The sequence below is a fragment of the Pithys albifrons genome, chromosome 8 (assembly GCF_047495875.1).
Source record: "Pithys albifrons albifrons isolate INPA30051 chromosome 8, PitAlb_v1, whole genome shotgun sequence".
Lineage (NCBI taxonomy): Eukaryota > Metazoa > Chordata > Aves > Passeriformes > Thamnophilidae > Pithys > Pithys albifrons.
In genome coordinates, this window is record NC_092465.1 from 35,273,989 (window position 1) to 35,288,050 (window position 14,062).

Here is a 14,062-nt window from a genome sequence, read left to right on the forward strand (position 1 = left end):
CCATGCCTTTCTTCCTGTGTGCCTTAATATAAGAGCTTATAGAAGAAATGAGAGAATCCTGAAGAAGAAACACTACAATTTGAAAGTCTATGGAGTAGCAGCAATAACCTTTTGTCTCTGAGCAATTGTGGAACTGTAACTCCAACCAGCTCATCAGCCAGGAGACACATCCAGCAGCCAGGGAGTGCTCCAGAGGAACCACAAGCACCAAGGAGCAGGCAGTCACAAGGTATCTGGCCTTAGCTCTCCTGGAACTAGGCACGTGCTGACTTTCCAAAACACTGTGGCTCCCCACCTCCTTTTATCCCAGTCCCTGGGACTGGAATTTTCCTTTTTTATAATCCACACAGATAGAACGGGGCAGGGAGCACATCCCACAGGTATCCCCAAACAGCAACATCCCTGGATCCCTCCACCCTTCTCCCACTTTTAGCTGCCACAGCACCACACACTTACCCACTTGATCCAGCTTTCCGTCTCCTCCTCCGAGAGCCTGGAGATGGTGCGGGGCAGGAACCTGAGCAGGCTCTCCTTGACACAGGAGGAGGCAGGAGCGCCCTCTGCCTCCACCAGGCTGGCAATGACATCGGCGATGCGGCCAGAGCCTTCCACCACCACGCACGGAATCTTGCTCTTGATGGCCACGTTGATGGACTGGGGAGGCAGAGGGGGAGAGGGGATCAGCTCTCAGCATGACTATGTTACTTATTAGAGCCTGCCACCAGGGAAGAAAGCCTGGAGAAGAACAGAACCCCACAGCCCAGAAGAACCTTTTTGTTACTATGCACTCATACATTACCAGGGACAAGTTTTTAAAACATCACCCATCAAATGACAGAGTTGTAAAGAGACCCACAGAAACTAAGGGACAGACTTCACCATCCACCAGATTTTCACGGAATCCCCAAATGGTCTGGGTTGGAAGTGACCTCAAAGCTCATCTCATTCCAACCCCTGCCGTGGCCAGGAACACCCTCCACTATCCCAGATTGCTCAGCTTTAGAGCTGACCAACAAATCCAGACAACTGTCAAGTGGAAATGGCATTCTGGTCATGTAACAGTGCCCAGGTGCAGTCACTGCTGGTTTGTGGCACAGCACTGCTCAGGTACCACCACAGCTGAGGGGAAGGGCTCTGGATTTATGTGCTGGAGACAGGCAGCAATGTTTTACAGAGAGATCACTTCAGTAGCATCATGAGAACATGGAACTCTGATGTTACTGAAAGCCTCCAGGTAGCCAGTTCTCTGACTTCTCACACAGCAACGTTGTATACAGATTAATAGCAAGAAAACACTTGTTGAAATCATGATGGAAGGACCCTTATCCCTCCTGTTGCAAAGACCACAACAGCAGATGATGATTTCATTTTTGTCACCACACTGAAGACAGTCACTGCAACACAAGCTGTCTGCCAGCAAACTGTACTAAGGGTCCATGCAAGTTATCATCAAGCACTGCAAAGATACACCTACTAGCTAAGAGAGTGTTTTGTGAGAACTGAAAAACAAATAAAATCAAAAAATGAACTTGGAAAAACCACACGCACGTTCCTCCTGGCAACTGGGGAGCAGGTCTGACAAAGGCAAGGTGTTTTTTCTTACCAGCTAGATTAATGTGGCTTTCTGGAGTGCGTGCTTTACATCACAGGGGGTTTAAAACCTTCCCACACAGCCTGACTCCACATGCCCTGCTTTGAATTCCCTGGTGTCCTGTGCCTTTGCTCCTCCCTCAGGCCACTCACCTTCACTCCAGCACTGTGAGTGGGGAACCAACAATCCTGGGGTTTAACACTGAAACACATTCACAAGTTGGAGGTGCCCCTGCCCATGGCAGGGGGCTGAAATGAGGTGAGCTTTGATGTCCCTTCCAACCCACTTTGTGATTGGAAGAATTAAGACAACTGTGAACTGTCCCAGCCCAGTTTTCCAAGATGTCACCCCAAAGCAGAAATTTGGCACAGAATCTTTTAACTAAAACAAACTCCCTAAGTTGAAATTGTAAGCAAAGTCATTTTATAGCAAGTGCTGGACAAGCTTCAGTTAATAGCAAGACAGTAACTTTATCAAGTTGCTTGTGGAGTAAAATCTGCCTTAAGTGTTGGAGCAGTGTCTTTCCCTGCTGTCATTCCTGGAAATAAGTAAAAGGAAATAAACTTACTTTCAAAGTCTCTTTCCCTCCACCTTGGGCAAAACACACAATTGGAATCTTCCCACCATAATTAGATTCTGTGAAATAGGCCAAAAGAAAAAAGGAAAAGGATTAAATACAGTTTGAACAACTACTTTTTCCTGAGTGCAATGAAAATTCCTGAGCAGTTCATGAAAAAACTGGTTTGATGTTGATTTTGTTATTAACAGCTCTTCCTGTTTTTAAGGAAAACTCAGTTTTGCCTAACACTCTGCTTCAGACACCCTTCTCTACCAGAAGCTTTTTCCCTCCAGAAATCATCATTTTTCCTAGCCACACAGTCTCCACCACATGATTTTATTGTATTTTCATACTGCTTTGACTATTTTGAGTCTCGGTGAGAGGTTCCTACCACGAGTTCAAGACAAATCCTCTGAGCTCACATTCTCAGCTGTGAAGGAAAGCTAAGGATGCTCTAACTCCAGCAGCAAGTGTTTGAGAGACATTCCACAAAGCCCCAAACCCAAACAACACCACCCCAAAAAACTCTATGATTAAGAATTGCCCATTAAGGTCTTGAATTCCCCCTCCCCGCCCGCCCCATTTTGGTAAAGAACAGGGTGAAAGAGAAATTGTTTACAAACATTGCAGGTGGCTCCATCACCCTCATATATAAAAACTCTGGGAAAACCCTAATTTCAGCTCCTGTGTAGCTGTGTCTCAGCTCCCTGGAATGCAGTGTTAGGTGGGATGTGTGCCAGCTGCCATCAGGAAGCGAGGGAAGGGTTGTATGGATGGAATGGGGCATGTGCTGTGACATAAAGAATAAAACTGAGGGCAGGGGTTGCTCTGAAAAGGTCTGGTCGCTCCTGAAAGCGCTCAAGGTGCAATGCAGTTCACACACACATCCCTGCCAGCTCAGCACGCACAGGATGCTGCCACTGCTTTGTTATCCCCAGGAAATCCCTGTGCACCAGCCCCACAGCATGCAAGGAGGAGCAGGAGATGATCCCTATCCCGACCCCGCACACACCTGGGATAACCCGCTCCGAAATGTACTTCTCCAGCTGGGTCCGCACTTTGGCCTCCACGGTGGGGTGCCCGTGGGTGCCGTTATCCACCAGCAGCAGGTGGGTGTGGTTGTTATCCAGGCAGTACAGGGGGTCTCTCTTGAGGTCATCCATGATGTAGTGGGCCAAGTAGTTCCCCTGGGAGCACAGGCACAGCGTTACACAGAGACCCAAGGGCAGGGCATGCATGAGTCTGCCAGGACAGGGACACCCCTCCCTGTGAGGGTGGGCAGGCCCTGGCACAGGTGCCCAGAGAAGCTGTGGCTGTCCCATCCCTGGGACTGTCCCCGGCCAGGTTGGGCAGGGCTTGGAGCCACCTGGGCTGGTGGAAGATGTCCCTGCCCATAGCAGGGGGTGGTACTGAGTGGGCTTTAAGCTCCTCCCAACCCAAACAATTCTACAACTCCATGACAATCCAGTAACAGCTGAACCCCAAGCCACCAATTATTCCTCATCGTTTCAGAGTCCAAATCTCCTGACTCAACACTCTGCTCACTGGCAATACCAACAGCAGCAGAATGCAGTGAGACAACCTAACACAAGACCATAAATATTTACAGAGAAAGTCTTTGTTTACAAGAGCTGCCTGATTAGTGATGACCCTCAGTCAACACAACAGTGGGAAATTATTTGCAACAGTTTAGCCCTTTCAGAGATCCAGTTAAATTCCTGGTTCCTTCAGCCACCAGAAATATTGGATCTGTGGCAAACTTTCTTCAAAGAATCACAGAATATGCCAAGTTGGAAGGGACCCAGAAAGATCATCGAGTTCAACTCCTGGCCCTGCACAGGACCATCCCCAAGAGTCACATCCATTTCAATACCCCACAGGATTTTTTCTTACGTTGGAAGGGATCCTCCTGAGGTCATCCTGTTCAACACTCAAACCTCCTTGGAGCCCTCAATAACTCATCTCCTGTTATTTATCAAACAGGATGGTTTTTTAGACATGTTCTGTAACGTCTAGTGATAAAGGGAGCTACGCAAAGTCAGATGACAGTATCAATTGAGATCCTTAACTACAGCAGCAGGTACAAGGTGTGTCAGCTCATGGGAATCTCCCCTGCAGGTGAGTACATAGAGATTTTCCTGGAGCTAGAATAACCATGGAAGAGGTCATCCTAATGCAACACCAGACATGGAGTTGGACCAGCTGAACTTTCCTACAGACATGCTCAAATCTATCTCAGTCGAAATCTTCCCCACCAGGCCTGCTGTGTGAGACCATCTTCGACACCTCAGCTCCCCCTGTTCTGGGAAGAGGCCAAAACTCCCCTTTCTTTTCCCACCAACCCATCTGTGTGGCACTTGGGCACATGGTTAAATGGTGAACATGGTGGCAGTGCTGGGTAGGTGGTTGGACTTGATAATCTTGAGGGTCTTTTCCAACCTTAACAACTCCACAACTGCCCATTGCTTACGTCGCTGTCAGGAGAGCGGATGAGGCTCTCCCGGTTGGAAATCATGCCCCAGGCTGCGATGCCAATGGCCACCACATTCTCCTCAGAGCTGCGGCTGATGGTGTTGTCTCTGACCACCTCCCCAATGTACTTCATCAGCCCGTAGTGAGTGCCCCCAGTGAAGATCCAGGCCCCTGGAATGACACCCAGTGACAGGGGAACGCAGCAAAACACCCGCCCTCACAGTGCCTGAAGATACAACAAGCCAGCCCCCTTTGTGCCCTTTAGAACAGCTGTTCAATTTTCCATTAAACACAGAAGATACACTACACAGCCCACCTTGTGCCACCACAGAACCCCACAGATAACTCTCAACCCTGTTACTTCCAAACCAGGAGGTCACACACATCCCAAACTCAGCAGCTGAGCAGAAACAAAACAGGCTGCTCTGCTTTCCTTCCCACCCTTTGAGTTACTGCCTCTCCAGCACAAACCTGCAGCAAGCAAACACAAGGGAGGTCCTTACCCTTGGACTGGGCGATGTAGATCAACCTGCTGAATATCTTGCGCATGCGCGGCTTGAGGGCGAAGTTCTTGGCTCCCCCCGTGACGGAGATGACCAGGTTGGGGGTTTTCAGGTGCCAGTGCTGGGTCATGAGGTCATACAGTGTCTCGGAGTCTGTGTCACAGGACAGGCGGATGTACTGGGGTGAGAGGGAACAGGAGAACAAATAGAGCGGGATAAATAAACAGCGATGGCTGGGGACAGACCAGGGACTGCATTTCCTTCTCTAGTGCACAGCCTCACTCCAACAGCCAGCAGGTAAGAGGTAAAGGGAGGGTGAAATCCTTGTTTCCTCCTCTAAAGCACCTCCATCCTTCCCCTGCAACCAGGCACCCGACCCACCTTCCTCTAAAGAAGGCAAAAGCACAGACCTTGGGGCTCAGAGGAACACTGCAAGGATGAACCACCAGTACAACAACTTAACTGTAACAGTGCTATTTGCATCTTATGTTATCAATCAGTGCACGCATCACTGCAAGTGAACTAATAATAATGACAGTTGTATTTTGATTATGCTATCAAAGATTTAATTGAAGGAACTACAAATTCCAGGCTCCATGTGCACAGCATCCCTGTCTAAACACACAAGTACAACAAATAACTATTTCAAACACATTGTAAAGCTTGAAAACTGGATGGGAATGCCAAAAAGCACAGAGATAATCTGGCTTCAGACAGATCCACTTGTGTCTCCATTTATGTAAAGGCCTCTCTGGCTTTGTCCTGCTTTGCTATTCAAGAGTCTCATCACAATTCCATCACTGGTGTGATGGACTTTTAGAAAACAGCCACGGCTGTTTCATATGAGGGGATGAAAGGGAGAAGCTTGGACCTGAATCATGGAGGATTTTGTAGAGATTGCCCAGTATTTACAGGAGAGGAAAACCAAAAGGATTCGTTTGAGGAAGCAAAATCCCTATCTTGAGACACTGAGCTTGGATGAAAGAACACACTCATGTGTTCCAGGACAGGTTCCCGGGAGGAGTGAAGGCATTGGGCTCAGAACATCACAGAGGATGCGGCAGGCTCCAGCACCCTCACAGGAGAGCCAAGGGACTCCCACAGCTTCTGCTCTAAGAAGCTTCAGCCACATGAAGCTTTGGGTGTTTACAAGGAGCGGGTTCCCCATAGGAGCGGGAGGGCTACCAGTAACTGTACTGGTGAGCCAGCAAACCCCTTCAGGACCGCTCGGCTCAGCACGGCCGTGCACAGCACAGCAGTGCCCTCTGGTGGCACCGCCGGATGGTGCGCCCCGACCACGGCCGCGATCCAGAGCAGCTTTTGGGGACTGGCAGCTCCCAGAACAAAGTACAGCGGCTGTGATGCTCTGTGTGTCACAGGGTCTGAGCGGCACAGCAAGAACAAGGACCTCGAAAGCAGGACTTACAGAGGGTTGAGATTTTGTAAAATCCCAGGATGGTTTGGGCTGGAAAGGACATTAAAGTTCAACCCATTCCATCCCCTGCCATGGGCAGGGACATCTTCCATCAGCCCAGGTTGCTCCAAGCCCTGTCCAACCTGGCTTTGGACACTTCCAGGAATGATGGGGCAGCCACAGCTTCTCCGGGCACCCTGTGCCAGGGCCTGCCCACTCTCACAGACAGGAATTCCTTCCCAATATCCCATCTATCCCTGCCCTCTGACAGTGGGAAGCCATTCCCCCTTACCCTGTCCCTCCATCCCTTGTCCCATGTCCCTCTCCAGCTCTTCTGCAGACCCTCCAGGCACTGGGAAGGGCCTTCTAAAGTCTTCTTGAAGCCTTCTCTTCTCCAGTCTGAACAATCTCAACTCTCAGACTGTTCTCAAACCTGTTTAAGGGTCTCTTAATATCTGATTTCTCACCAGAATTTTTTAGGACTCATCTGTCTTAAGAAGCACCAGTCAGGGTATAAATCTTCCTCACTGATAACTGACAGCAATTCTTAGATCAGCTTGAATAAAACCCACTTTACCTTCACCTTCCTTGTTTTGCTGGAGCTTCCACTGGCACCCAACAGGGGCCTCAAGAACACTCTTATCCATCCACTTACCTTGCCTCTTTTTCCCAGATTTTCAAACTGAATGTCCCCAAAGGCATCAGTAGGAAGTTCCCTCGTGTGCTTCTTGTAGTTCCACTTTTCACTGGTGTTCACCTGAGTGCCCTCTATGTGTTGGTTTTCAGGGTATCCACATTTACATAAGTTTCCCCTGAAAGAAGAGTGAACAGACATGAGGCCACAGTTCTCCTGAGCACAGAGGAGGGAGCTCTGGCAGCAGGGAAAGCAGCAGGTGGAGCTACAGAACCACTTGTGGCTACTTGGACTTACAACCTGACAAAATAGACCAGCACTTAATCCTGTTCTCTCCCCCTCGAGGTGCTCCTGCCCAACACTGGGAAGGGAACACAGCTCTGGGCCAGCCCTTCAGGGAGATGTCCTCTCCTCTGCTCCAGCTTACAAATCAAACCAGCCTACCTTAAAAACTCCTAAACAAAAATAACCAAGCAAGTTCTGCAAGCCTTTCCCCGTGAGCTTGGAGGAAAAGAAGGTGAGAGGAACCAGCTCTTCCCTCCTTTGTGCCCTTTGCCAGGCATCCCATTTTAGGTGGCACCGGAGGACCCTAAGTAAGACTTGCTGCAATGAGACTAATTTCCCACTGTCTCTGAGGTATTTTTCCTCCCAGCTTCAGAGAATGGGGTTAGAGAGCCCTCTGAACTCCGTATTAGGACTTCTGCAGATGCATTAGTTTGATTATTTTTCACATAAGACTACAAAAAAACCCAAAAAAACCCAAAAGCAACGTTGTGATCCCCAAACTTACACTGCACAAGTACCTCTGGCTGAAAACAGAGCCAGGACAATATCCTCTCTTAATAGAACATCAACCCAAGCAAAACCTGAGTCTCTGTCTTTGCTGCAAAGGCTTGTGAATGAAATTTGTGGTTTGGCTTAAAAGGAAAATTTAAATTATGCAAACCTCGGATACACACATGCACTGCTACACACCAACAGTAGCACTGCATCCTTAAAAGGTCCTGTGTACTGCCCACAGTTCTACTCCAAACAGGGAACTGGATATTAAACCCTATGACAGACCTGCTGGAAGGTCACACCCCTTGGGTTGCATCAAGTTATCTGTGGGGTAGCTCAGACGAGCTGGACCCAGGTGTGGGTGCACTGCTAAATTCACTACTAAAAAAACCAAAACAACACAACCACAACAACAACCATTCACACTCTGCCTTAGAAGACAAACACCCTCAGCTCCCAGACACCCACCCTTGCAAAACAAGGGAAAAGTATCTCCTTACATTGACTTGGTGTCTTTTGTAAAAAAGACACATTCTCTCTTCTTAAAGTTTTCTTGGATGAAGTTGGCCAAATCCTGGAAAATAATATTTAGGTTTATTTCTGGTAACTCACAAAATAAGAAACCTCAGTAGCTGCAGTCAATTTAAACAAAGATACTGCTTAAAACACTATGGCAAACCCTGGCTCTTCCCAAGAGTAAAAATAGAGGGGGAAAAAATACATCAATGTTTTCCAGGGTAGGGGTTATTTTAATGCAATACACAGAGACCCCTCGAAGGAGACTCGAACAACTTCCAGTCAAGCTCTGTGGGAGCTCAGTGGCACACAAAGCCTCTCCAGCTTGTTTTACCATTACCTCTCCTATTAACCTTGAAGCTTCAGGGGCTCAGGGGAATGCAAATCCATCCTCTGAGAGCTACCAAAGCACAGAGAAATTCTCACTTGCTGATAAAGGATTGGGGGTTGGTTTGGTTTCAATCACAGCTTGGATTTGCAAGGCAAGATTTAGCTCAGGACAAAGAGAAAAGACGCACAGTTTAGTTGACCAGTTTGACACAACCCTTGTGGTTAAGCAGCAGTTACAGGAAGTTATTCCAAGTGGAAGAATATTTGAAGCGTAAGATGCAAAACAAAGAAAATGGAAAGGAATATATTTAAGTAGTAGAAGTCACAAGGTTGCAAGACCATAAACACAAAAGGGTGTGGGAGGCACTTGCTGAAGCCCCAAGAACCACCCCTGAGGCCTCTTGAGCCCTTCAGGAGCAGGGAATCTGCCAGACAAGGCTGCGATCAGCAGATCATCCAGGCACGAAGGGATGTTTAACAGAATTACATGTAGTCTCCCACCAAGTTCAGTCAAGAGGTTGGGGTGGTCCTTTCCACAGACAAACTTGCCTCTGATACGTGAAAAAGGATTAAAACCCAGAAAATACTAAGGATGTAAGACAAAGAGCTACAGGGATCCAAGGAATGCAATACATCCTTAAGAGTTTCACAGCACCAGCAAATCACTGCTACTGCTTGGAGGGAAAACTTCTCGGTAACTGGAGAAGCGACAAACCCATCGCCCTCCTCCTGAACTTGCTCAGCCACCGTGGCCCATTCCCGAGACAGGAGGGACCAGGTACTCACGGCATCACTGCAGGTCACGTCCATGCTGCGGGAAATGCTGGAATACAGCAGCCTGGAACTCTCGAAATTGCCATTTCTTCGGTGTCTCATGGTGCCCATGGAAACCTGGAAGAGCGACATGGAGGAGCACATTTCCATCACTACACATCAGCAAGGACAATTGGTACTCCAGGAAGACAAGGCATAGATTATCTGAATCCAGCATACAGAATTAGGAAATACATCAATCCTTAAAAGGCAAAGCATTAAGACAAAAGCTTTTCTGTTATTTCATACCAAAGAGGTTTTTTTCTTTCTTTCCCCACTCCCAAAGAGCTCCAAGGCAACATGGTTTGTGAAAGGAACACACCTCAAATGCCACTCTGTTCCAATCCCTGCCCCAGCTTACCCCTCTGTCTCTGTCGGGCAGCTCAGGACTCGGCTGGTCAGCGTTTCTGCCAATGAGCAGGACCCAACCTGAGTATTTACAAACCGAAAGGGAACAGAGAACACAAACTGCAGGTGGGAGTGCCAACCCCGCAGGTGTGTCCACACCTGGAAAAACCACAGCTAACACGGGCAGTCCGAAGGGGCAGTGGATTCAAAGGGCATTGGACGCAAAGATAGGAAGTCACACGTGGGAGCAAACTGACTTGACCTGCCCTCTAAAGCACATCACAGCATCAAACTCACTGTCTTTGAAGGAGCATCACTGCACTTGCAGCACAGGACAGAACAAGACTATTTATCATCCTATTGAAAATACCCAAATTCCCTTCATGTCGCTTTCTGAATAATACTGCACAGAACAGAATAATACAGACATAACAGCAGGCTTTTCCCGAAAGGAAAGCCATTTTCCAGCTAACAGGGTGAGCTCCAAGTCCACCAGTCCTTCCAACACTGTTCTCTCTCCTGCCTGTTCCTCTGGCTGGGTGCTCTGGGGTGATCCTGTGACTGTGTGGCACAAAGCACCCCTCCCAGATACAGACAGACTCATCCTCCAGCCCTGCTGAGCATCCCCCAGGAAATACGTGACTTGGGAGAGACAAGAACCAGCAAGTGTGACACAACGTCCTGAGGGTCCTTGACACCATAGGAATTGCACAGGCTGCAGCTGTAAATAAAATGACAGAAGTGTGATGGGAGCAACCTCCAAAGCAGAAAGAAAAGGCAGGATTGCACAAAACTACATATATTTATATTTTATGGTTATTTTAAAAATTCTTTGAAAAACACTTTGTGTGGAGGGGGAGCACAACTGACTCATTCACAGTGCATGGCAGGAACCCTCAGCTGCTCCCCCAATCCTGCAGCACCTCTGGGATCTCCATACCTGCTAAGGGATGGAAGAGCACAGAAAACAGCTTTCCTCTTCCTTCCCAGATTCTGCACAGAACAGGCGTGATTCAGGCCCAAGAAACAGCAAAAGGATGGAAAGAGGTGGATGGGCTCAGAGTGATGGGAAATAGAATTAAATGAGCTGGGCCCAGGCACCAGTGGTGTCCCCGAGGTTCAGTACTGAGGCCAGACCTGCCCCGTGTCTTTAATGATGATCTGAATGAGGGAATTGAGGGCACCCTCAGAAGTTACAGATGACACCAAGTTGGGTGGGAAGCTCTGCAGAGGAATTGGGACAGGCTGGATCCAGGGGCTGATGCTGTGAAGGGCAACAGGGCCAATCAAGTGCCAGGTGCCACCCGGGGGTCACACCAACCCCACAGGGGGCTGCAGGCTGGGGCAGAAGGGCTGGAAAGACCCTGGGGGTGCTGTGACAGGAACTGGACACAAGCCCAGGTGTGCCCAGGTGGGCAGGAGGCCAGTGGCCCCTGAGCTGTGCCAGCCATGCTGTGTCACAGGAGCTGGGCAGTGCCTGTCCCTGTGCTGGCACTGCTGGGGCACCTCCAGTGCTGGGGCAGCTCTGGGGTCCCCAGAGAAAGACACTGAGGGGGCTGGTGTGTGTCCAGGGAAGGGGCTGGAGCAGCAGCTGAGGGAGCTGGAGGGGCTCAGCCTGGAGAAAAGGAGGCTCAGGGGGCACCTTCTGGCTCTGCAATCCCTGCCAGGAGGGGATAGCCAGGGTGGGTCAGGCTCTGCTCCAGGGCACAGGGACAGGAGGAGAGGGCACAGCATCAGGCTGGGCCAGGGCAGGGGGGACATTGAGGGAAATTTGTCCACTGAAAGGACTGTCAAGCCCTGGCACAGCTGCCCAAGGCAGGGCTGAAATCACCTCCCACAAAACCCCACCGCAGGTATTTGGGATTCTCGGCCCAGAGAAACAGCAACAATGCCCTGTGCTTTGAACCCCTCGATGGACAATCTGTTCATCACGGATCCAGGAGTGGCTGAGGAGGAAACCCTGACAGAACCAGGGAAAGCTGGTCAGCCACAGCCACTAATGAGCAGGGCCAAGTGCAGTGTGGGAGTGTTTATTCCAGAGACTTCACCCAGTGGGGCAAACGGAACACTAAGGCAGGGAGGAAAGCTGTACCCAAAACACACAGAGATTCCAACCTGGCAACGTGAGACAGACACCAAAAAACACTTGTCAGTCACATTTGCAGGAAACCTCAGGAGACAGACCGGGCAGCTGAGGGAGGAGCACTCGGGCAACTCTGCATTGGGAGACATCTCCTAATAATCCAAAAAGCTATGCTTATAATTTCATATCATTAATGCTCAGTGCAAAGATGTTTTCAAAGCTGTAATTCCAAATAAAAGCTCCATGGAGGGAAATTATATTTTGGTCTGCATCTATGCAACTTATTTATTGAGCTTTACTCATGCTGTTGGTTTGTTTAATACGTTTAACACCAAGGAACTGACTGTGGACATCACTGGACAGGGAAGATTAAAAGGAAACAAGGGCATTCACCTATTAATTCCAAACACCACAGGATTTCAAGTTTGCTTTGCTGCTTTTCTAAATAATTTATAAGAATGAACGTGCTGCAAATAAACATAAAAGTTTGAGCGCACGAAGGAGCCCTGAAGACACAGGATTTGATTTTAGATTTAGGTTCTGAAGAGCATCACTGACCCCAGCACCCAGCTGGGACCACTCACCAACCCCAGCGCCCAGCCGGGACCAGTGAGCGACCCCCATTAACTCCACAAGTGTTACAGATAACGCAGCAATTACACCTATTTTAAAAGATGTGACACAGCTGCAGTTCACGGAACAGGCAAACAGTTCATTTTCTATCACATGTCCAACCCATTAAGTATATATTTAACGCATTAAAGCATAACTTCATTAAAATAACACATATTGAGAGTAATAACCATTAGATAAACACTAGAATAATCCCCTAAAACACAAGACTAATACTCTGACTTCCATAGCACTAAAAGGAACATATTCCAAAAAAATCTTCAGCTTGGAGGTGACTAAAAGGAGAAGTGCCAAAAACCAGCTAGTTCTAAAGAGACTAATAAAGAGGCTTATAAAAACTTGCCCACAACTGGAAAAGCAAGAGCAGCTTCCCTTCCCAGGAAGCTCCCGGATAAATATAAGCACTGTTGGCGTTAACACAATCCCAGCAAGGGGCTCTGTGAGAGAGACCTCAGAAAGCAGAGGGTGTTCCGAGCTCCGCTGCAACACTGCCTCAAATCCAGCAAATTCTAAGCATATATTCTTAAGGACAGAAAAAAATAATGATAAAAAAACCCATAAGCGTTTAATCACGCAGCACAGACTTACCCAAGTCCCCAGGATATGCCGCAGCAATCCTACTGCGATCGCGGCTTCAGAGGGAAGGTTTTGATGCACTCCGGCTGGCAAAGCCCCACCTCGAGCCCAGCCCACCTAGCCAGCCCCACCTCGAGCCCAGCCCACCCAGCCAGCCCCACCTCGAGCCCAGCCCACCCAGCCAGCCCCACCTCGAGCCCTGCCCCACCTCGAGCCCTGCCCCACCTCGAGCCCTGCCCACCCAGCCAGCCCCACCTCGAGCCCTGCCCACCCAGCCAGCCCCACCTCGAGCCCTGCCCACCCAGCCAGCCCCACCTCGAGCCCTGCCCACCCAGCCAGCCCCACCTCGAGCCCTGCCCACCCAGCCAGCCTCACCTCGAGCCGTGTCACGCCTTGTCTTGCGGGAGGGAGGGACGGGAGAGCGGCAGGACCGGCAGGGCTGCCCAGCATCACATCAGCGGCGAGGGCAGCTGGAGCGGAGCGGGGCATTGGCCACAGCCGGGGGGGGGGGCCCAGAGCCGCCCCCGGGGGGCAACTCGGCCATACCTGCGGGGGCAACAACTCGCCCCACAGCCCCCCAAGGACTTACCTTTATTGATTGATGTTATTAATCGATACAGCTATCACAGAATTTGCTTAATAATTGTTATATAAATCACCTTATATAAAGTAGCTCAGCATATGGCAAAAACCATCAGGCGCAGATGTGTAGGACCTGGCCTTGAAGCTTCTATACTAAGGGGCCTGAGGGATTTCTTACATAACTAAAACAGACTGGACACCTTATGAAACAAAGATAAATCAGAAAAT

The 14,062-nt window shown here is 49.3% G+C and overlaps 1 protein-coding gene across 13 annotated transcripts in view; it reads right to left on the reverse strand.

Moving 5' to 3' along the window:
* The window catches only part of TRPM8 (transient receptor potential cation channel subfamily M member 8), a 103,561-nt gene that overhangs the window by 19,907 nt on the left and 69,592 nt on the right, over nt 1-14,062 (reverse strand). For 6 of the 13 annotated variants that reach the window (XR_011698437.1, XM_071562356.1, XM_071562355.1 and 3 more), the window contains exons 1-8: nt 9,586-9,705; nt 8,454-8,527; nt 7,195-7,351; nt 5,126-5,303; nt 4,621-4,793; nt 3,163-3,337; nt 2,160-2,227; nt 457-654 (exon numbers count right to left, since the gene is read on the reverse strand). Coding sequence is in view for 12 of the 13 variants with exons in the window: in XM_071562356.1 (XP_071418457.1) it covers nt 457-654; nt 2,160-2,227; nt 3,163-3,337; nt 4,621-4,793; nt 5,126-5,303; nt 7,195-7,351; nt 8,454-8,527; nt 9,586-9,705 (1,143 nt within the window). In the remaining variant the exon portion in view is untranslated. Of the gene's footprint in view, nt 1-456; nt 655-2,159; nt 2,228-3,162; nt 3,338-4,620; nt 4,794-5,125; nt 5,304-7,194; nt 7,352-8,453; nt 8,528-9,585; nt 9,706-9,973; nt 10,609-13,264; nt 13,348-13,627; nt 13,718-14,062 lie in introns of those variants that run through there. The other 7 variants (XM_071562359.1, XM_071562358.1, XM_071562362.1 and 4 more) reach the window with 5 other exon arrangements.